This window comes from Oreochromis niloticus, linkage group LG5 (genome assembly GCF_001858045.2).
Source record: "Oreochromis niloticus isolate F11D_XX linkage group LG5, O_niloticus_UMD_NMBU, whole genome shotgun sequence".
NCBI classification, from domain to species: domain Eukaryota; kingdom Metazoa; phylum Chordata; class Actinopteri; order Cichliformes; family Cichlidae; genus Oreochromis; species Oreochromis niloticus.
In genome coordinates, this window is record NC_031970.2 from 17,772,548 (window position 1) to 17,797,171 (window position 24,624).

The 24,624-nt window shown below is 43.5% G+C and overlaps 1 protein-coding gene across 1 annotated transcript in view; it reads right to left on the reverse strand.

Moving 5' to 3' along the window:
* Nucleotides 1-2,689: 2,689 nt before the first annotated feature.
* The window catches only part of skib (v-ski avian sarcoma viral oncogene homolog b), a 30,657-nt gene continuing 8,722 nt past the window's right edge, over nucleotides 2,690-24,624 (reverse strand). Inside the window, exons 2-7 of the mRNA XM_003448307.5 lie at nucleotides 6,687-6,794; nucleotides 6,381-6,484; nucleotides 6,030-6,259; nucleotides 5,329-5,603; nucleotides 5,004-5,234; nucleotides 2,690-4,877 (exon numbers count right to left, since the gene is read on the reverse strand). Coding sequence (XP_003448355.1) covers nucleotides 4,656-4,877; nucleotides 5,004-5,234; nucleotides 5,329-5,603; nucleotides 6,030-6,259; nucleotides 6,381-6,484; nucleotides 6,687-6,794 — 1,170 coding nt within the window. The 3' untranslated portion in view covers nucleotides 2,690-4,655. The remainder of the gene's footprint in view (nucleotides 4,878-5,003; nucleotides 5,235-5,328; nucleotides 5,604-6,029; nucleotides 6,260-6,380; nucleotides 6,485-6,686; nucleotides 6,795-24,624) is intronic.

Genomic DNA, 24,624 nt, shown 5'->3' on the forward strand with positions numbered 1-24,624 from the left:
TGTCAAACCAGTATGTGAAATTCTTCACAATATTTTTACTTTTTTACTCATATTTTACATATATTTTTACTTCATTTTTACACAAGAAAAAGGGTCTAGCTATCTGCAAATGTTTCAGAAGCTTAAATACAAATGTCTACAGTTGGTTTACAGTTATTGGTTGTATCTTTGTGCTTCTTTAAAAAAAATCAAAGCACAAATAAACATGTAGGAGCCTCCTTAGATAAACATTCCTGGAGGCAACAATTCTGCCTTGGAAGAAGAAGAGATGTAAGGATGTGTGTAGGTGTAGCAAGGGCGAGATGCAGAAGAATGCAGAGGGTGGATGTGGCGCACATTGTGGTTCTGGCTTTGCTGCATTGCAAGGGAGAGAATCAGGCATCTTTTTGGCCACCAGTAAGAACTGGTGTCCAAAGGGACAGGAGCAACAGGCTGTTCAGTGTTGCAGCACTGTTTTCTTACCACAGTACATGTTCTTGGTATTGATGCTCTGCGTGGTAATGTTCTGTGCAGTTTAAAAGTTTTGTGAGATCATCGCAGGACAAATAAAACAGTTTATTTGCACCTGTCATAAAATGTTAATAGAATAATTGAACGTGAAACCACACAACAGCAGTTAGTCAGCCACAGAAAGATAGTGTGGAACAGCAGGCATTCATTCTGAGAAAATGGCTAAATATTTTGACCACTCATGCTTACACAATGTCAAAGGAACCTGGCAATAACTCATTCAGTGACATTAGAAAAAGCTCATGCATCCAGCAGAACTGTGGTGTTTTGCTAAACGCATGAGCTGCTTTGGGAAATGCATCAACACTTCTGGGAACTGCGAAACTGCATTGAGAAATACTCTAAAGCAATTGAGAAAAGCTGTGAAAGGAACCGTGGACATTTTCACGTTTTCTTAATTGCTTCGGAGTATTTTTGAAACCTTTTTAAAGGTCTCACTACGAAAGATGCGTTTCCCAAAACGCGCTTGCAGGGAAACACATTTGAGTCAAAATAAAAGCTTTGTGTCAATGAATGGCTTCTGTACTGCTGCGGTGTATCAAAGCAGATACTCTTCAGGTGTTTATTTTACTGGGTTTTACATTCTACTTTGTATGGCAAAAGAACTCCTTTCATTTGCATGTTGCGTGAGCGGGACAAAAAGCACTCTAATGGGGGAAGAACTACAGCGTATGCTTTGCCATCCTCCTTTATCCTGTTGTCTCCCCCTTGATTCACGACCACACATTCTCTTCTTCACCCATGGACTCTTGAAAGATGTTGTCTTCTCATGCGCCTCCATATTTGCAAAGTGTTGTAACTCTCAGGCTCTATGATTATGTTGTACATGTGTGGACTAAATGGAGTTTTATGCATTTATGATTTTTCTACACCTCACTAGTTGCACAGATTCAACAAGGTGCTGGAAACATTCCTCAGAGATTTTGGTCCATATTGACATTATAGCATCACACAGTTGCTGAACATTCATCATGTGAATCTCCTCTTCTACTACATCCTAAATGGGCTCAATTACATTAGGTTCTGGCGATACAGTGAACTCACTGTTATGATCAAGAAATCAGTTTAACAAGATCTGAGTTGTGCGACAAAGTGCATTATCCTGCTGGAAGCAGCCATCAGAGGATGAAAAGTGTATGTATAAAGTGTATGTATGTGATCTACAATAATAGACACTACTTAATTACACCACTCCCAGCAGCATGTACCTTTTAATACAAGGTAAAATGGATCAATAATTTCATGTGGTTTTAGCCAAATTCAGACTCCACCATTTAAATGTTGCAACAGAAATCAGGACTCGTCAGACCTGGCAACATTTTTCCACTCTTTTGTTCTCCAGTTTTGGTGAGGATGTTTGAGTTAAAGCCTCAGTGTCCCATTTTTAGCTGAGAGGAGGAGCAACCAGTGCCAGCAACCAGTCTTCTGCTGATGTAGCACATCTACTTGACGTTTCAACGTGCTGTGCATTCAGAGATGCTCTCTTTCATACCTTGCTTGTAACAAGAGCACTTAGAAACAGTCTGGCCATTCCCCTCTAACCTCAGGCATCAACAAAGCATTTTCTCCCAGAGAACTGCTGCTCCCTGGATATTGTTTCTCTTTCCATTCTCTGTAAACCCTAGAGACGGTTAAGGATGGAAAATCCCAGTAGTTCATCAGCTTCTGAAATACTTCGAAATCACTTAAATCGCCTTTCTTCCCCATCCCGATGCTTCATTTCAACATCAGCAGGTCAAATTGACCACGTCTACATGCTGAAATGCATTAGGTCGATTAGCTGATTAGATATTTGTATTAATGAAGAGCTGAACAGGTGTACTGAATGAACAGTGACAGTGAGCACTTTAAGATTTTAAATGTTAGATTTTTACTATAAAACTCTTACATGCACGTAACCTTTGTGTGAGGCTGATGGGAATTACTTCAGTTTTGCTGCTATTTGCTGAAAAACAAAAACCCCAAACCCTTCCACAGAGCAGAGCAAGACTAATGGCTTCTAGTCATTATCTTCATCCTCTGGGAAACGCAATAATCTCTGTAAATTTATTTTCAGTCTGGAACAAATATGTGGACGCTGCAGACGGACGGACAAAGGTTCCCAACATGGCTAAAAGTAAAACCACACACAACAACACACAAATCTCTAACGGTGAGAAAAACACAAAGTTCTCAGAAGAAGGATTGATTTAGATTTTAATGGGTATTATACAAGTCATCCGAAGGAAAAAGGAAACATTGAAACAAGAGGCGAATGAAACCCCAGTTCCAAACCAAAACTACAACATTATCAGCTAACAAAATGGATAGTGCTATTACACTGTACCCAACAAATACTGAGCGAGGGTATCATAATAATAAGACATAAAAGTGTTTTCTTTTCTAAAACATATGAGAGCACCTAAAGTTTAAACCAGGAGAAGGTGTCATTTCTACTCTACCTGATGACGGAGCCGGAGGTGCAAAGAATTAAAATCCATTTTTCAGTTTTTTGGTCTGTAATGTAAAATATGTATACATATATATGTATATATATACATACATACATACATATATATTTCAGCAAATAGCAAAGCGCTTTTTAGAAAAAAGAAAAAACAATCAACAGAGAAATGGTAATATTCTGTCCATGGGTCAAACCCACAAAACTACAGAAGTTCACAAAACAAAAAGAGTGGTTTAAAACAAAAAGAGTCCGTCTGTTCTGGTGAATGCCCCGTGATTGCAATGATGCTCAGGGATCAGCAACACAAAAACTGCAGTTTACAAATCCAAATATAGTCTATTTTTGGTTTCAAGTAAGAGCAAAAAATAATATTCATAATCAATCAATTTAAGTCTGGAGCAAGCAAACATACCATACCATACCATACCATACCATACCATACCGATATCTTATTTACATTATAATTGTATTTACATCAGGGGATACTGAGGGAAAGTATTTCAATTTAAAGTCCATGTTTAACTTGTTATTTGAAAAATGTAACAGGGAATACGATGCACAATGCAAGGTTCTTTCTTTAAAAAGTGCAATTCCTTTTTCTTAAAGTAAAAAAATATATCTCCATACTTCTGTATATATGTAGAAATGTTGTTCATATAAACAGCAACTGTTGATTTAAGAGCCCTAAAGCCAGTGACGAAAAAATGAATGTGTCTTGTCGATAGGCAGCAAATTATCGTTAAAATATAAATTATTTTATAATACTCCATAGAAAATCAGAAGTACCGCATTTTAGCATAAACAGAAACTACTGAAAGTATTTTTTCTTCCTCTCTTTTAGGAGTGTTTATAGATTTAACTAGACTAACGTGGGCAAGTTTCATCTACTTATTGTTTATTTAGCACATGGTTCGGTTGCCAAAAACATTACTGGATAACAGCAACAACAAAAAAAAAACGTAATACTTCCATAAAATATCTAAGAATAAAACAGTGGTGGACCTGAAGGCAGCCCACAGAACCTCCAATACTTCAGGCTTATAAAATACAAAAGGTAGATAAGCTGGTTTACATGCGTACATGTTTATATATGAATGTTTTTCTTTTTTTCCTTTTTTTTCTTTTTGTTGCTTGTGGAATAACAGTGCTGCGCAAGCAGGAATTTCTTAAAAAGGACATCCTCTACACAGTTATAAAAAGCAAGCAGATATTAAAAGTAAATAGTGGTAAACTCGTGTCTCTTGTTTCCAGTGGTCTGCAATGACACCCTTGTGTGTACCAGTATATTGTGGCAACAAGAGTTTCATCAACTGCTCACCAGGCGCAACGTGTTTCTTCCCTTCATATTCAAGTAGTGTTATGTAGCTATATTTGCACATCTTAGAATAGCTTATACTGAAATGAAATCCTTGCACGGCGTCGGGTGTCTGACCGCAGGCGCTGACGTCACCGGAAAGATGTGTTTTTCCATCGCTGAAGAAAGTCTCTCGCAGTTTCACGCTCTATTACATGCTCGGACATCGTGCTGCTTTCCAGTTCATTTGATAAAATTCATAATGTCATAATAATAATGACGTATACTGTATCATATTGTATATGACTAATTTTTTTCCCCCTACCAAAAACACTCTTCGTTTCTTTTTCCCCTTAAACATGCTCCTCTTACTGAATCTTTCTGTCTCGTTTTAAATGTGCAACTTTAGGATCCATTGGTGGGTTGTGCGGTCTGTCTGTGCGCCTCTGTGCTCGTGTCCTTGCATTCTCCAGGAAGGATGCCGCCGGCCTGCAGGGCCAGCTGGGTTTGCAGGTCTTTGACGACGCTTTCCAGGCTCTGTCGAGCTTCTCTCTCCTGCTGCAGCTCCCGCCTCAGCTGCTCGCGATCGGCTTCAGCCTGTTGCAGCTGCACATGAAGCTCTTCGATCTGCGCAACACAGGAAGCAGCAAGATTAAATGAACGGCAGCTAAAGAACGGGATCAATAACCACAGCCGAGCGCACAATATTTTCTAGTGCTCTCGCTGGCTTTGGTCGTCTTGGGGGCATCTTACCTGAGTAGAGTACTTGACCCGGAGGCGTTCGGCTTCGCAGCCTTTATCGCAAACTCGCAGCTGTCTCTCTCTCTCCAGCTCTCTCTTCAGCCGCCCACAAGACTCCTCCGCATCCCTCATCTTCCTCTCCCAGTCCACGCGAAGGCGTTCGATCTCCTTTCGCAGGTTGCGCTTGGCCTCGATGGCCTCGCGAAGACGCCCTTTCTTAGCCACTCTCACAAACTCCAGCTCCTGCAAAACCATTCGAGTCATCAGAGGTGTCAAAATGAAATCCAGTGAAGCTTTAATGTCATTTAGTTTTGGCGAGATTGGTCTCACAGGTTACCTGCTGAAGGCTGCGTTTAGCTTGAAGAGCAGCTGCCAGCTTCTCCTCCTGCTTCACTCTCATCCTGACAATCTCCTGCAGGAGTTTTTCCCGCGCCTCCTTGGTGTCAAGACCAGCATACAGCATCTGTCTCATGGTGTCCATCTCTGGGCAAACAGTCCCTGGCAGCCAGGAAGGCCTCTCCTGAGCCCGAGCCATGCTCTGAGGAGTCAGAGTCTGAGACACACTGGTGCAGGCAGACGGAGGTGAAGCCAGGGAGGAAGACTGCACTGGACCTGAGGACAGAGAGAGGTTTTATATTATTAAGATCCTGATTAAACCCCAACAATATTAGTGTTAGACTCAATATAAAATTGAGATGCTGCAAATAACCACTAGCAGAGAAGACAGGCGTTATAAAAAATAGAAGATCATTGACGTTCACTTGTTCTTTTTGCTTTGCATTTTTAATTATTTGCTATAAATATTTGCATTTTTTGCTACATGAATAAAAAGCTATTATTCCTCTTGTACTTTTTCCCCTTGACACCAGGTGGCGCAGCTGCACAGGAATCACCACCAACAAGCCTGCTCCTTTACTGTGCAATAAAAGTTGGAATCCAAGAGTCTGTGCCCTATATACGGTTTTTCTAAAGCTCAACTACAGTTTATTTTTGTGATTACACTTCAAAAAAACAGAAAAGATGGTGGGTGGTACTCACCATCATCACAGTCATCCACATCAATCTCTCCATCTGTGTCCATGTCTTCGGCTCGGTTGGTGTTGCTGGAGTGGGCCGGCTTTGTTGTAGGCTGTGCGTCACCATTATGCAGCTCCTGCACGGAAATGGCAGCTGTCCCCCTGTCAGGAGTGTTGCTGTCCTTGGGATGGACCGCAGGGGCCAGGTGGGCAAATGCCAAATTGTGTGTCTCCTGATTCCTCGAGCACGACCTGCGAGGATAATAAACACAGCCAGACTTAAAGCATTTAAATGCTAAAAAAAGAGGCTTGATTAAAGAGATACGCTGTATTTAAAACCAAAACTGTGACATCTTTTGTTTGGAAGGCTCACCTCTCCACCTCATTCTTGGCGGCCGGTTTCACTTTTTCTGCTGGCTTAGGAGACCAGGGGCGGAAAGCAGAGGGCCTCTGTTTTAGTTGGACCTGTTTCAGATCCTGAAGCAACACAACAACACAACAAGCTTGGATAAACTCAGAAAACTGCCACAAGAACATTGAATCAGCCATGACGAGTACATTCAAAGGCCCCTCTCTATTTAAAGAAGCCAGATGAAGAGAGGCCATGCTTTAACGTCTCTCCTTTGAGCTTTAATCTTTCAAGTTACACATAAGTAACGCAGACGTATAGCGTACAAACCTTGTGTGCAGACTTTGACAGTGACTGGAGCCAGTCGGGTTTCCTGTCTTTGTCAGCTGACTGCAATTTGTCGAATTTGGACCTCTTGGCTCGGATGGGGCTGGGAGACTGACAAGGGAGAAAAGGGGAGTAAACGATTAATCATCACGATCCAGGCGGAGATACGGCGCATCATAGACAGTTGAAAAAAACCACACAATTTCCAAAAATGCTACAGTATGACTGTAAATGGCATTATTCATGAGCAACTCGTGGATTTGTCAGCACATGTAGAGATGTTTTACAGTAAAAGAGCAGAAGGTCACAGAATGAGAAAATATTGCAGAGAAGTCTCTGAGAGGCGAGGAGGATAGACGATGCATCTGTGCAAGCGTTCAGCAACAGAGCCTGGCATGTCTGCATGTTTGTGTGTGTGCGTGTGTGTGTGAGAGCAGGGCTTTGAGCTTAGCAGACACTCAAGCTGGTCTGGCTGGCAGCCAGTAAGGCTACATTGCTCCCTGCCAGGCAGGAGAGGCGCCGTCAGGTGGAGAAGATCGACTCCTTGAACCACAGAAATATTGCAATCCAGAGACAGAGGCAGACAGAGAGGAAGACAAATTAAAGTAATTGCACTCAGATCTGACAGGCGATCGAGTAGAAGTGTTCTAAAACGGCTGCACTTTAACACAGAGCTGCCGAGTCATGTGCTGTTTGAGGGCGAGCTGAAAACCCGAGGAGGGAAGAAGCATCTGCCTTGTTAAGTGCCACAAAATACTGAATCTCACAAGCTTTTTCCCCCCTTTATCTATGTCGTATGCGTGTGTGTGGCAAGTTGCAGATCCATGTGCTGTGATAGCGAACATCCTCAACCAGGTCTGCACTTGTCAGACAGAGGATATGTTTACCTAGGCAGGCACAGAGGCCAGCACAGACCTGCCGGGTCGTTCTCTTACTCACTACTATGACATCCTGCCTCCAGGAATGGCAAACACTCCCATCTCCTTGTCTGCGCGTGCGATTCGAGACAAACGATTACTCTGTTTACCTTAAAATCCTCAATGAGAAAACACTCCCTTTGGTGTAGTTGTGCAACCTTTAATCGCCAATTGCTGTGATCACCTGGAGATGGATATTAACAATAAACTTCATTTAGTAGGAAGCCCAGCCGGTAATGAATCACGTCTCACAGATTTGCAGCACGAAGCCAGACTCTGCGTGAGCGAGCGTGTGCTCGCGCGCGTGTGTGCTCACACTGCTATGAGTGGGTGTTGGGACATGTGGGGAAGTGGGTGGCTGCGGGTGTAGACACGCATATGTGCATGTGGGAGGGTATGGAGTGAGTGTGTGTGATACAGTGTGGTTAGGGGTGGAGGTGTTAAGTCAGGTCTGGCACTGCATACCTGAACTATAGATACCACGTTTGAATTGGGTTAATTACTGATAGGAAAGCGTTTCACCTATTAGGAAACTGCTTACCGTCACAAGTGAGTAGTTCTCAATTGTTCTAGTAAATCATTTAGGTTGTTTAAGCCTTTGATCTCTGCTTCTGTCCCTTTATAATTGCTGTAGATTGAGTGGAACTTTGACCTTTTGAGTGTTAAATAGACTAAATTTTCAATATAAAGATAATTAAATGACGACGTGAGGAAATTATGGCTGGAATCTGTGACTCTGACATTTTCTTGCCTTCCTGGTTTGATTTGTGCCTACATTTGTAAGCTTTATGAGGTGTACATGACATGTTTGTCTGGGCACTCCCCTCGAGTCTGCCTGCCTTACAAATGTCTGTACCCGTCTAACCAGTCACCACGGTACACACACACACACACACACCCATTTACAAGCCCGCTGGTTGGATTTGCTACTGTAAGGTAATTCTTTTAACCTAGACTAACCTCCTGACTGTGTTTAGCAGTGGTGACTCGACCCCTCACCTGCCTGACTCAAGGCTGGTGGTGTTCTAAGAACTGCTGCCCTGGTGTAATAAGACTCTGTAATTACTGCCGTGACTGTTGTTTTCCTGACAAAGGATGTCTGCCTGTCTGGTACTATTTCTACCCTGAGGTTTGCAGCTCCAGGAAGGCTACGAGCACTAGACATAATAGAGCCAGAAAACAGACACTCCCAGACACCACAAGGGACCTACTGGCTAAATATGACACTGACCTCACAGGAGAGCAGCCGCACGGGCTTTACTCATCACCACATCATAGACATAGCATGGTCATGGAGTCAAAACACCCCCCCTTATACATCCTATTGCCTCGCAGGCCCGGATAGGACATCCATCCCCATTTCTCTCACACTGGAAGGAGAGGGAGACTTCCTCTGAGGAGTTTGCTTTGGCTGTGTCCCCTGTGGGAACTGAGAATTGAGTGGGAGGGGGGAGGTGGGCCAGAAGAGGGGGGACCACAGAGGAAGCACTGAGCTGAAGGAATGTATACTTGAAGGCCAAGTACAGCCTCCCCTTTCAGACTCCATTCAAGCATTGCCCTTTTCAACTCACTATTGTATGATATTTCTTTGAGGCGCTGTAATGAGGGAGCGGTTCAAAGCAAACCTGTAGGCTAAACAGGGTCTAATAGCAGAAGGGCAAGAGCAGGCATGTTTTATTTTTTAATTAGTGCTACATAATGGCGCGGCAATACAAGGATAAGCTCCAGGTTTTTTTCCTCTCTTTTTTCCACCCCACAATCTTATCCCAGCGTGGCAAACACACACAACACAAACATATCAATATCTGTTCAAAGAGCGCAGCGCTCGACCTGCGTGAATCATGATTTCTCGACATCACGCCAACTGGAGCGTAATTTTGATTGAGCCGTTTCTTTCACTTGAACATGGATGTAATCAACAATATTTGTTCAGTGACTGGTGATATGGGACTGCTGTTCAGCACGAGGGGGAAAAGCCTAATCTTAACATGGTTAACTTGGTCGGTCGACGTCAGCAAGCATCATACTGCAGATGATGGAGATTAAAGTTTAATCCCTTAGTTTCTCCATAGCAGTATACCAGCACTGGAAAAGGACTGCGTCCACAGAGAGGCGGTGAACAGTTTTCACAGGGGCTATTTTCTCGACGCACGCTTCATCTGCCATTAGGGAGAGACGCCAGAGGAGGAAGTGAGAATGGAGGGGGATGTGAGAGGATCAATGAAAGCATGAATGGATGCGTAGCAGGCAGGAAAGTGGGTGGATGAAGAGGGAAGAGGTAGCTGATTGGAGTGTGTGTAAAAATGTATGACCCTAACTCTTGAAGTTTGAAACTATTTCTGGTTGTTGCCATTATTCTAACTTTGTCATTTCTAACGTTAGCAAAAATGTGCACACGACCAATCAGGCAGGGTGAAAAGGCACAGGGTTTTAGCGAGATCATCTAAACCGGTGATGTGGTGGTTGAACCAAAACTATAATATGCAAGTGGCAAGGGTCCAAGTGCAAGTGCTCATGCCATTTCTGAAACCTGTTCCTTTGCATGTTTCTCTGTCTATAAAAAAAGATTAGGTGAGAACAGATTGTTTCTGTAGCTTTAGGAATGATGCACGACAAGAAGATTATCATCTCTTTCTCTTATTTATCTGTCAAGGAAATATGTTAGCGTTAGAGCCAGCTTCTAGGTAGCTTAGCTTAGCTTAGCATAAAGACTGGGAAGAATAGAAAACTGCTAGCCTGGCTCTATACAACAAAACTAAGATAAACAATTAATACATCTATATCATGTGATTTGGTGAGTGTTTGGGAGCTCGTAAGCACAGTGGCTAGATTTAAAAAAAGAATAAAAATGGCACGAATAATTAATCTCTGAGCAACAAAACAAATGACTGCAAAATGTCCCAAAAAGCTAACAGCTAATAAGCCTGTTGGATCTGCTGAAAGGGTAAAACTGAAACCCCTAGCATCTGTTGTGCTACTAAAAAAAACTGCAATGAAATTATCAAGAAACAAAACATGAGGCAATACTCATATGGTAAGACCAAAATAGCTGAACTTCCTGCAGGGCCCCAGTCATACAACACCAACGTATGCTGCATGATAGCATGGCATTAAGAAAAGTGCACAGCAACAAGACACAACAGTTTCAGATTACGGCCTCCTTTCCCCTCCTAAACCCCTGAATGTAATCCCCAGATCGACATGTGCTTACTGGGGCGCTGTCTCACTCAAGGGCACACCAACTGGCATGGCTCACATGGGTAATAGCCTTAGTTGGAAGTGAAGGAATACTAGTTTTGGTAATCTGATCCCTATGGTTTGGTGTGGACGGTCACAGGGATGCCTTGAGCGCTGTATTCGGCTCTCGCTGCATAAATTGTACGACAGTCCCTTGATTTATATAAAGCCCTGTGGTCACTGTAACAGCTGGGGAAGTATTATTGGTGTCTGCCCAGAATATCCCTGAAACTTCATCCCATATTCCACACAGATACCGGGGGAGCTCTCATTTCCCCTCTCTAAAGCTTAGCTTAATTTATCAATTTGCTGTGTCTCTGCTTGAGAATATTTTGTTTACGTGGCTGAACTGAGCCATGGCAGCGTAGCCACACAGAGAAAGCCGCAGGGCCAGGCATAAGGACGGCATTACAGCGGAGCTTATTGGATTGTCCTAATTGTCTTTGGGATTGAGACTTGATGAGGTCTGAGGAAGATGCAGGACAAGCTGGTGTTCCTAAAGGTGGAAAATCTCATCAGATGCACACAGCCTGACACATATAGAGGAGCAAAACAGTGCAATATTATCATTCGTTTATTATTCCTGACAACATCACAATATTTCAAGACCCAGTCTTTAAGTTTTACTTTACTGAAAATAGAACAGGATGTTGTACTGATTACAGTTTGGTGGCAAAATGCTTGACTTTGAAGTTGCAATAAGTGCAAATTTGATTTTATGTGGCCACAAGAGAAAAAAACAGTGAACAAAATAATGATAAAAGTATCTCTGTACTATTTTGCATGTTAAGCAATGCTACAATGGGCAAATCCAGACCTGCTGTGTAATGACAATGTTGCTTGTATCCTTACATGCAAATGTCATCTTTTCTTGTTTTGACAGTGCAAATACACATGTTTATTGCTTTTACATTTCTGCACATACGTCACAATGCCATGCCTGTAGAATAATAACATTTTCAGCATTTAGTGGTTCCCTATGGGGTCATATGAATAGCCAAGCAGTTAGGGTGCCTGTCATTATCTTTCTACTCTTTTGCAGTCGCTGTCCACTGCTGTCAAATAAAGGGTTAAAATGCAGAAAAGGACTGGTTACTGCAGCTCTGTCAGGGGGTGGTTCTGTCAACCACAGGGTGGAAAGTCTCCCAGAAAATTCAAGCCTCAATTGCACAACCAAAAGCAGCAAAAGGATGGCGCTTTTGCTTCCTTTGATAGGTATCGTGTCCTACTCGGGGAGGGGGTTGATAGAAAAAGTCCTACATCACTTTTAAGAGTTTTAGGAGTCGGGCATGGACAGAGATTTTGATAGTAAAGATTGCACATGTATTCTGTTGGGTTTAATTTGCCTCTTTCAATGCCATCATACATCACATGCAAATGCGGATGAAAAAATATTAAGGCACAATAAACTCTCTAATCTTTTAATGACAAGTTTCATTTTTACTGTCCTCATCGTGAAAAAACTTGTTCCTGAATGAAGCGAACTGCTTGTGTGCGCATGAAAAGATCATCTCGGTGGTGAGAGCAAACACAAAGAAAGATTACTGTACTACTGAATGTGAATTCCTAGTCAGGTCCAAACATGGCAACCATAACAACGGGGACTTGCCCGCCGGCCTTTCTTACAGCGGTGTTGACAGCGGTGCCCAAATCACTCTCTGCCTCAGAGGATGACCTCACACTAGGAAGCACCCATAAGTTATTTCAACAGATATGGAAACCCGAGACTAAAAGACGTGAAGCAGATAGCGCTGCAGATTATATTTTATTAGCGCGAGCATGTTCGGTATGGTTGTGAGTCAAAGTTATCTTAGGAAATGAAACGTGCTCTGTGACTGGTGTATTTCTAGACACACATAGTGCCAAATTCAGCAGATAGTTGTCTGAGCCCCCCTGCTGTACTCTTGGAATAAGCGAGTTAGAAATCAGACCAGATCTGAAGCAAGACGCGCGGCAATATCTACAAACCAGCGCGGGCAAAGAAACACCCACTCTCTGCCACGATCTCACTGGGACATACCACACGTATGCACACACACAAAGCCTTTATGCTTCTATTAACATTTAGCACACTTATAATAATGTAAGAGCAGCTGCAGTCCGGACCAGAAGGCCTGAGGGGATGAAGGTTAACGAGAAAGACAGAGGGAGGGAGAAGGAGCAATGACTCACTCTATGTAAACGGAAAATTATTTGATAACCAGAATGCGTCAAATCAACATCAAATATTTCACACAACTTTTGAGAGCATCACACATAGAAATAAAAAGGGGTCTATGGGCAATACTCACCACATATGGGTGGACTTGAATGGTACTTAAAGCTTAAAGCAAATACTTTGTCATTTAAAAAAAAAAAGAGCTGCAACCAGGCAGTTTTATAAGCATCACCCCAGATTTAGATTGTCTAAGTGCTCTGGAATTGAAGGGAAAGCTGTGAGAAAGCTTTTGTCCGGCCAACCAAAATGGTTACCAGACAGCCATGTGCTCCAAAGTACTTCCAACACCTAAAAGGAGAAATTCTAGCCCTTTCACTGTTATTCTAACGCCACAAACGAATCAATATATTTCATAATTACGTCATTTAATGCACCAGTGTTGCAGAGAATTTCACTGCGTTAGCGTCGCCGTATCCCGAGTATCAGACGTGTATGCGTGCCTTCACAGAACCTGATCTCTGTCGTACGGCAGTGCCAGCACCGGCATTGCCATGCAAGCTTAATCCCTTGGCATTACACTGACCCTCATCTGATTCTCCGGCAGTGGTGCACTTGTGTGTTTTTAAGTGATCTATAACCTCGATTTTACGTCACAGTTTGAAGCACGACTGCGATTCATTTAAGATGCTTAGTGATATTCTCAAAGATAAAAGACTTCTGCAAATATTGCCAACATTTACACCTCTTACTTACCGACGACACGTTCAACCTGGCGTTAGCTGAGCAGCCCTGATGTTGAACATCAGCGCCGGCAGATTCGTTGTCTTAAAAGAATAAGGAGGTGATTTCTAAACACAAAAGCTGGAATTGTTGAAAATAATCTGAAATATCTAATAAAAAAAACTGCAAAAAAATAAAAATCTAGAATTAAAAAACAGCTTATTTAATAACAGCAAGGAATGGTGTAGACATTAATTTGGTGATAGAGCAACTAAAAAAAAAAAAAATATCTGTAGGTGTATCAGTAGGCTTCATTTATGGAGGCTTTCCAGCAATAAAAAAAATTGCTCGGAGCAGCAGAGGTCAGAATATCATATCTTTTACTCCATAAAAGAGGTACATCGCATGCAGTTCAGCTGTATATTATGGCCTCTCTGTTGGGTTCTTTCAAAACAGGCCGTGAGCATCTTTCAGTCATCAGGGTCTCAATGTGCTCATTTTCTTGTCAAAAACAAGAAAGACAAAATGGTTTATGCTGGCTGGAAAGTACCTACCATGCTGGATAAACTGACCCTTATATGTTTACAGTTGTTAAATTGTCTCTTTATGAAAATACGTTCAGACTGAATGAAGAAAATAGTTGTTTACACTATGTGGGAATAAAAAAAAAGGGGGGGGGGGGGGGGGGGGGGGCAGTGGAAAATCTGTTGATTTGTGACTGTTGAGCGATGAAAGACACGAGTGAAAATCTCTGATAAAAACTGACTCTGTTACTTCCAAAACACTCCGATGTGTTAACAAACATCATCTAATCAGAGGACTGATGTATTCCAACTGTAAATGCCGATAAGCACATCCCAGCCTGTACCCAGGGATGTGTGCACAGCTCTCTCGCTGTTAGCGAAGCTCTACAGTAAAGACTGTGAGTCCAGTGTCTGACTGGCTGAGTTTTAATCCTGCAGATTAATACTAATGCCACGGCAAAGAAGGCAGATTGACGATTAACATGTCACCGGATAACCTCTCTGCAACCCAAACACAAACGGCTCCAAATACACAGACCATTATATCACTCCCAGTACCTGGTACTGGAAGACTCCACTGCACCTCCCTCACAGGGCAGAGACTGTGAGGAAGAGCCAGGCCTCCAAATTGAAGGACCGCTGCTTACATATGGACGTAAATGGAAAAAATGAAAATTACGTCTGAATTTAACATACACAGATGTCAAATGGGATTCATAGTCACCATTTCTACGTTTTATTAAACTACACCAGGGCTGTAAATATCAATTATGAAAAAAAACATACATAGTAAATCTTGAGGTCCTCATACAGGTTTTAAATGGCAATGGGTTGCCAGGTTTGCAGCGGTTCATTCTTGTCAGTATATTTTATTATCTTCCAGTCCGATTTTGAAAGGAGATAACATCTGTAAAGATCTGACTTGGTGCCATGTGCTTGTACTTTCATCCAGATTAGTCTCATGTTGTGCAACATCCAATTTCAAATCCAGGCACGTGGTTTCCATACCGATTCAGGCTGCTTCGCCTCACTTGCTACTTATTATGCGAGATATTTCAATTATTTATTCTTCAGTTTATTCTGTTTCAGCATCCAGCGAGCATCCTCTCCTCTGCTATTCTGGCCTAAGGGCACACATCGTTTCTCTTACTACCATCAGTGCCCTTTCCCACTACAGCCATACCTGTTAATCAATCAGCTATTCTCATTAAACTTTGGTATCTTCCCACCGTTTTCATTACTGACTTGGGTTGCCAGTTATTTATTTCACACAATAATATCACAACTTCCTTGGATGTTCTCTTGTAGTTCTTCATAAACCAACACTGGATTGCCATCCCTACCTTCTATAATGCAACTTTTAGCCAGAATTGTGCATTTCCATTTTTCCCAGCAGTCTCGATATCATTAATATATTTAATGAAATCGAATCAATTGTATTGCACTTTGTTCCCATTGACCGTCTTACCTGGTCAAAACATAACACCTTTCCTTACTGAAATGCCCAACTGCCCAGGAAACTTACCTTAGCTTAAGAAGATATTTAATTAATTATTAAGAGTTCAATTGAATCTTTAGGAAGACTTTCGAGGGTCTCCCGAGCTTGGTGATTATCACAGATCTGACTCAAACCCTGGGTTAAAATTGCAGTGGTCATACATTCATCTTCATTCAGCCCGTTCACCAGACTCTTCGCTGTGGAAATCACTGAATATCTGAGAAAGACTAACTTATGGCACAGTTATCCGCAGCTAATTTAAAGTGCAAGCTGATCATAAAAACCCAGTGTAACCAATGAGCCACTGAGGGGCTGGTCATTTTTCAAAATTTTAAAGCAGCTCGCTGGTCAGCTGAGGAGCGGCTTGCGGCGCCGTGCCTTCACGGTAACACGAGCCACATGACCACATGAGCACATGCCCCCCTGATCAGGCAGCGGAGAGGAGGGCAGGTGGCAGGTTTATTTGGAAAGATGAAAATGGGATGAATACCAGAGGTTAAGAGGTGTGAGGGGACGGAAGGGGGGTGGGGTGGGGGGGGGCAGAAGGGGATTTGGGGGAGGAGGCCATAAAAGTTGTGAGAGGGCGAGGTGAAGTTAGGGTCACTGCTCACCCAGGGTCCCATGAGATGTAATTTCACCAACACAGTATACATCCTGAGAAAATGCTCAGGAGCTAATTGGTTGAACCGAAGTAATAAATCCTGCTGAAATTTATAGATGCCATTCTAGGTCATTTAGCTGAAATGCAGCCTTCCTGGTCACCAGCTTAGAAGAGCTAATCTTTGTTCCACCAATGGCGTTTCTATTTAAACAATGAAACACTATTAAAAAGACACCTGATGGGAATTTTAAAGGCATTCTTTTTAATTATCTTTGAACTTGAAATTTAGCCTCCAAGCCTGTAACATTGTATCATTTGTGACTGCAGCGCTGCATAGTAGACATTTTCCCAGATGCAAAAGAAACGCAACCAGAAAGCTGCACGATTTGAAATGTGCTAATGGGCCCATTTAAATAGACGGGAAACGGTGAGGGAAAAAAATAATAATAAAAGAACTCACATTAACGAGCAATAAGGAGCACTGACGTAACTGAAGAGAACGACTCCAGATGGGAAAAAAACCCCCCAAAAAACAAGAAAGCCACTAAGTTTTCTACTTGTTCAACTAATTAACTGTCAACCTATTTTCAAAACAATATTACGAGTTACGGCGTTTGAAAATGTTCTCCTCTCGCTGGCAGACTAACAATCTGGCTCAAATGTACGACGACCTCACAGTGAGTGTGTGTATACAGTAATATTTGACAGAGATCAAATAGCATTTCACTTGTTTCCACTTGTTAGAGGAATTGTCTGTAAGGGAAATAGGGGATAAAACACCCACAACATCCGTTCCTAAGATCACACATTCCATCCTTAAACACTGGTTTTGTGTCCCTCCTCCATTCATAGGAAAACATATCTGCTTACAGAAGTAATTAGGTGAGAGGGCTCGAGCCGAGCCGCTTCTATAAAATGAATATGAGCGCTCTAAAATGGAGGACTGAAGGGGCTGGGTGGTGGACCGCAGCACCTCATGAATTCTGCGATTTGCCGTCTGTTTCTTCACTCTAAAAAATTCTTGGAAATGTCTTTTCCTGGATGATTTTATTGCACAAGAGCCTGTGTTTTTCTCCATGGCAACCACATAACAGTAGAGCCCATAAGCTCTGACTCAACAAACAGAACTCCACAAAATACCCATTTCAGCGCCAGGGTTTTCCCCCCTCGCCCAGCTTTCCTGCAAAACCCTGCCTGGGACAGCTTTAAAGCAGAGGCCAAATGATCGCACTGACCATGAATGAAGGCACATGCTGGGATTAATCAGGGCGAACATGTGACATAAGCTGCAGAAGATATGTGCGGGGAAGTAGTCTCGCGGGCTCCCGACGAGCCTCAGGTGCTGCATGGGTTCAGGCTTTTTGTGGACCGGAGCCATGGCAAGTGGGAAAGGCAGCAGCTGGGTTAACCTGCAGGAGCTCTGCTTTAAAGCAGCAGCAGGTTCGGAACAAATGCACCAAACAGAGCATTACGTAAAAGTCTGTCTCTCTCTCTCTTGGTGGGCTGAGTTGGAAGGACGCAGGCGCTCTGTGGCCCTAATGTAGCCGCTAAAGGGGAGGCAAGCTAGGGATTAGTGTTGCAGGCAGACACAGGCCTCAGCGGAGGGCATGATGTATGTAAGTATGTAATCTGCATGGCCTTTCCTCAGACAGCAAATCTCTGAGTCGCGACGTACTGCAGCACTGCAAACAGTCCTGCGAAAACGACGCTGTGAAAGCAGTCGGTCCCTTTCTCAAGCTTTATGCAACCACATCGTTTTCCAGAGAATTATGCATCGTCTACTCTAAAGACAAAGTTACTCGAAGGAGACGATGTCCTCCCACCATCTGTCCTTGAATCATACTCATCATTTAGCACGCCAGACGAGGATTTAGTCGCCCTGCTTTCTCATTGGTGAGCCGTCAACCTTCATGTCTTGACTGGTTAAGGCCATTCCTAAGAAAACAGGACATGTCTGCTAAACTGTAACTCAAGACAACCGTGAGCTAGGCCACAGTTTCAGCTGCTGTCAGGCAGCTGCGAGGCTACGCGCATGTGTGGTTTCTCTCAAGTCTTGCAAGTCTTTCAGAGGTTTCACCCTTGCAAAAACTCCAAATCAAACAAAATTATCCTTTATTTGTTGCATATAAGGTCATTGCAAAGGGGCATGGGAGGCTGCCAACTTTTCTGTTTGGTTCTCCCATACTCGCCGTTTACCTTGTAGTGAACACAGAGGAGTATGCCACAGGGAGGGGAGGCCCTACACAGGAACTCAATAATAACTTTCAGCAGTCTAGCCAGGAGGCTGGAAGCCCAGACTGCGGCTGTTCCCTCCTGTCCTCATACCTCCCTCCATATAGCCCCACGCTCCTCCCTTTACCCCCCTCCTCCTGCTGGCCTGTGTCTGCTCCACAGGACTGATGCATTCTGCAGACAGGCCAGCGCTCTTAAAGAGACACAGGCCACATTTTTATCCCCTGAATCACTGCAGTGGACGGAACCACTAAAGAAAGAGCAGAGTCCCTCATTTCCAGCCTCTCAATCAAGAGCCGGTGCTTTATTTCACTCCTTTTCCTAATGCTCGAGACGCTCGCGTGACGCAAAATGCGAGCCGATAAATAGGCCAAAGTATGCTGAGAGGCTCTCCGCGAATCTGTGGCTGGATTCTTTGACTGCGCCTGCCTTTGAAGGTGCCTTTGATGCTTTCTTTAAAGTTTGGCAAGTGCAATCAATGATGTTGGCATCGAGAGTATATTTAAGATCATTGTCATGATAATTCTTGGAGACACTTCAATAAATCTAATAATGAGGACTTTGGAATGACAGTAATACCACCGAGGGTGGAGCTTTATAAATTGCAGCTATTATTGTTGTTATTATTATGACGACTACTAGTGCGGTGTCTGCCTCAAAGGGCACAGAGGCGACTCCAACAAGCCACGGATTCATCAGCAGTTTGACTTTTTGTCTGGATAACTGATTAATCAAATCGACGTTATTAAGTGTCCATGTGTGCTTGAAAAAAATAACCTGAATTTATATTTGGATTAATAGTTGGCAGCGCATCTTCTATCGACCCACTAATTGATTAATCTCGTGGTGAGTGCAGCCCTTAAAAGCAGCTTTAGTTCAGCGTCTCCTTCTGCGTTTAGTCGGGAATAAGCGAGAAAGCAATATTTTAACTTAACAGTGTCACAGTCTTCTTTTTTTTCAAAATCTTAATAAAATTAAAATCCCACTTTTTACTTTCTTTTCCCCCTATTTTATGAATTGAACAGAGCATAAACACTGTGTGAGCAGAGCCTTGTTGAGCGTTATACCACGGCAAGGAAACGATTAAAAATTTAATAGAGCTGAGTGACACAGAAACCTACAAGGGCGTTCCTGCCAAACACGCTCTCATTCTTTCGCCGTCAGCACTTTTCTTGTCTTCGTATACAGACTGCATGAAGCAGCAGAGGGTCTAAAACCCCAGCGGCAGACTGGTGAGAGAAAGAGGTCAGTATAAATAATTTATATTATAAGCAAATTGACTTTTACTCTGTCTTTTAATTAGAGCGTTCATATTACGCAAACGTGTGTGCACGTTGTGACATGGAAGGGTTGCACAAGGTTAGCATAAGTAATAACAGAGTGGCATATCCCTCCATTAGCTAAATATCCTAAAGGGGCTAAAGGGTTAACACATCTCAGCTGCAGCATAACAACAAATGAAGTCTCTATGGGAGGTATCAGTGCCAGAGTCAGCAAAGCTGCACAGTCCTCTGCAATGATAACCCCGTTCTGGAAAACCTATAAGGCTGGGAATCCAGCTTCAGATGGACCAGACAGCTCCAGCTCAGGCTCTTAAAAACTGGGAAAGAAATCACAACTGAGAGTCTCTGGAGTGTCTTCATCCCTGAAGTCTCCATGAGAATCCTGCTCTCCTTGAACTTGACTATTTTCAAGACTTAACAAAGTTGTCATTGCCACTTAAGGTAAAATGAAGCCACCACCTGACTGTGAAGCAGTTTCTGGACAAAAGGAGAGAGACGGAGAGAGAGAGAGAGAGAGACCTTGGATCTGCAGTTGTCCAAAACAACTTACTGTTCGTTACTCTGTGGCGAGCAGGGTGCTTTGAGAGGGTGACGCATACCCAAACAACACCATGTCATTGAATCACCCGTGTTTACGCAGCCACATAATCCTGCACCATCTGTAGGACTTCGGTCTCGTCCTCTGTGTAGCATAACAAGCTAACAGACCGGCTGACTATAGTCTCCTGAAACACTTTTAAAAATACAGCGGGCCCATAAAACAAAACGCAGATGTCTCGCCCAGAATACATCTCTATTCACAGCAGCAATAGCAACTTCACGGTGACGTCCTCTCCTTTGCCCTCGAACTCCTCACCTCCTCCACCTTACCAGGCAGATGCGAGATGAGAAAGAGGCAATGAACTTCTGACCTGTCATTCAGACTGCAGGGGAAGCTTTGCAGCTCGAGGGCAACCAGAGTCCACCATCCACTCATGTCTCTCCTCCCCTGAATGTCTCAACCCACCATCCCATAAAGCCCCACTAAAAACCTTCTGCTCCCCCCTTTTATGGCTGCCAGATGGTGGGGAGGCCTCCTTGCCTCTGGACTTGCCTCTCTAGTCTAGTAAAACCAGTTGACCTCGGTAACATAACAACTGCTATTTATGAAAAGACTTGGAAGACAACACACAAACATCCTGCCACCGACGCAATCCAATGCCATCTCATCTCCCAAAGAGCCCTTTTACAAGATGAGATATGTATGGAACTGTACCCTTCCACCAGGGGAGGTGGTAAAGTCCAGATGGAGAGACTACACCCAGGTACTTTTTTTTTTCTTTTTCCCCCTGTGAAGGACTTTTATTTGCGTGTCTTGGGTGTGAGCGCAGGACTTTGGCAGCGTCTAAAATTCTCCCTGAGAAACGGGGAAGCAAAACAAACAGAGCCGTCTGCATTCAGGTCGGAGCTGAACCGCAGAACCACAGTCTGGCCTGCGGTTCACAACATTCTGTTCCAGCACTGACTTCACCTAAAACAAACACTCTCAACACCCGTCCACCTCAGCCAGAGGCAGAGAGGAATCTGAGGAAAAGTTTAGATTCGAACTCCATTAACAAATGCTCCCCCCCACCCTCTCTCACACACGGATACTTCTCGGAACGATGTTTTCACCGAGCGCTGGGCAAACGCAGATCTTTTCACGCACTTGTCACTCGTGTAGGACTTGTGTCCTTTGAGCACTCGGAGTGAATCCAGCGCTTGAGAGCTAACCGAGTGGGGTGGGAAAGAGGGTTAAAAGGCCGCAGATCACTTTGCTATAAAAGAGCAGTCAAATTAAAAGCATCCTATTATTGCAAATAATTTAAGGTGATTATCTGTCCTTCCAATAACGGCTTTCTAACCCCTTTGCATGGCTTGGATGCCCGCCCCCCTTTTTATTAATTCTTCTTCCTTTATTTGTTCTACCAGTTGGAACCTACCATTTATGTCCTGCAATTCAACCTGACCTGCAGGCAACCCCTGCCATGGCTGGCAAAACCATTAGGCTAGCTGTGTCTGTGGGTTATTAGTGTGATAAAAGTTTACTGTCGCCCCAGCCACTCTGCACGGCTGCCATTTAATGCCTCTGAGCAGCAAGTCTATGGGACCTTTCACACAGCAGAATGGCCCTGAGGGCATTTGTTCAGTGGGCCAACTCACAAAACACACCTAAGAGTGAACTATTTTAATCGAACAAGACACAGACGGGCAACGAGGGCAAAGAAACGAGCCTCTTATCCAACCAGCCTACATCCAAGTCGGGGCGATAAATCAAACTAGAGCATCCCTTGTGCGATGGCTTTGTGAAAATATGTAGACGAGAGGGCTTAGGGGGGTGGTGGTTGTCTGCGCTATGTTTTCTCCTGTGCGGCAGAAGTTGTGGGCAGCCCAGCTAACTGCAGCCTCAGCACTTCTTTCCATATTCTCCAGTTTCAGGCCAAGAGAGAGAACAAAGGCAAAGAGCTAAGCTGCTGCAGAGGTAATGAGGACAGAGGCATGCAGCACAGGAGTGTGTGCCCTCAATAATGAGTGCTGCTGCAGTCTGTGATGGAGTCCTGTTGGACAGCAGAAATAAAAATCCATGCAGCTGCTCTGAGCAGCCACTCCGCCTGCCCGTAGTCTGCTCACAGACAGCAGTAACTGACTGACTGTAGCCCACCCCTTTTTACACTGCAGCTCTGTCTACCACAAAATGGAAACCACAGTGTGACTGGAATTTGCTTGGAGGCACATTGAGATCCATGTAGCGAGGCAGTAAAACTACATTAAAACTGTTAATTCCACTGAGATTCCTTAGCGGCACATTATCTGGGCATATTACTGTAAAATGTTTTTAACAGTTAAAATCAGCAGGTTAAGAAAAAAAAAAAAAAAAAAAAAAGACTGGTCCGTGGTTTGAAACAAACATTTCTGCCCAACTTAAAAACAAATCTGTGGCGAGATGAGTCCGACGCTAATGATGCACTGTGGAGAAATCAAGCAAAACGTGTCAGAAGGCAGAGCTGAGTTTTCGCAAATGACACAAGCTCATCTCGAAGAATAACAAACACCGCGGGCTGTGCTGTGAAAAATGTTAAAGAAGAATGGAGCGGCAGCAGGCTAGAGGGAATCCACATTAGTGCTAGAGGAGAATCCCAATTAAACTCGAGGATGCACCCTTTATCCGGCATGTGCCAAAGTCTGTACCCGGCTCACCAGTTGGATTCAATAATGCGGTTAAAAAGAAAAAAGAAAAAAAAAAGCCTATACGAAGGGAAGAATTTCACAGCAAAAATAAAACTCGGAACAGAGGAAGAGAAACTCCAAAAGGAGTCTTCCGGAGTTGGTACTCATTATGCACTTATCATTGTGTAGGTCTAAACAATGCTTGGTAAGTTTTTTTTATTTCACTTTCAAAGCGTCATGAGTTACTTGTTCAGCTCTGTTCTTGCAGACGAAGCTCCACCTCACTGCAGCATTTCTGGAAAACATGTGCACATCCTATGTGTGTGTGTGTGTGTGTGTTTTTAAAGTTACTAATTACAGCGGTTATTTGTGTTTATTGATTATTTTAACAGGTTTGTGTATTCTAATATTATTTACCCCCAAATGGTTTTAATTTGAAAGTAGGAGGCATTCCACAGAGAGGCCGTTTTTGGCAGTTCTTGGCTGTAAAGCTGTGTCAGTGCTGGTCCATGCCAGCCCCACCCCATTAAGGCCGAATCCTGCACATCATGTGTTTCCACTTTACTGATAGGGTGGAAATGACCTCAACGCAGTAAAAGATGACAGGGGTGCTAGTGCTGTTCACCAGATGTGAGCAGAAAAAGAGAGAGAAAAAGGAGGGGAAGGAGGAGGAGGAGGAAGGGGAGAGAAAACCATTCGCCTGAAGAATTTACTGCAAACCCCTGAAGAGCCCTGTGATTGAGGGTTCAAGTCAAGCTCCAGAGGTTCCTGGTGTATCTCAGAGGCACTCAGGGAGCACATACCCTCCAAGCTTAGCCAGATACAGAACTGCACGCACATACACACAGAGAAACATACACGTGCGTATCCAAAAAACCAAACTGTCATTCCACTGCACCTGCTTGCAACACAAAAGCCACTTCCTCCCACTGTGTCCGGCCAAGGCCCTTTATCCCATTTAGAGCAGCCTGCACCACAACACAGGCAGAGAAATTAGGGAGTTGCATTGATGACAGGGCGGCTAATCTCTTTGGAGGGACTCATTATATCGGCAGCCTGTACAGTTCAGCAGCTGAAAGGAGTGAATTAAATATGGACATTCAGAGATGGGCGTCTTTGTGAAGATGAGTGCTCCAACAATGCCCTGCTACCCCTGGAATAATTCATACATTCCATATGGGACAGATGCCTCGACCAGACTGTCATCGCTGCTTTCAGCCGACTGGTACAAGGTCACAAGTGAACCGATTTTCTTCCAAATAGATTTGTTTCAATGTCGTATTTTTAGTTCAAAACTGTCTTCCTATGGTTTTTTTCTCACTCTTGTCTCAAGCAAAGAGTCTCATCAGCTCACGAGAGGTGGCATGACCTTGCACTTAAACACATACTCCTGTGCTGCAGATTAAGGCTGTTGACGGCAAAAGGAGAGGTGATTAGTTTTGATGGTAATCTTTAAAGCAGCTTGATGTTTTTTAACATGATGTATGCACTAGTGCTTCCCTTGACATCAGCTATACACAGCTTAAGACACTGGGCTTATAATAGTCCCCTCATTATAGGATAAAGGGTGGGCCTGCTCTATTTC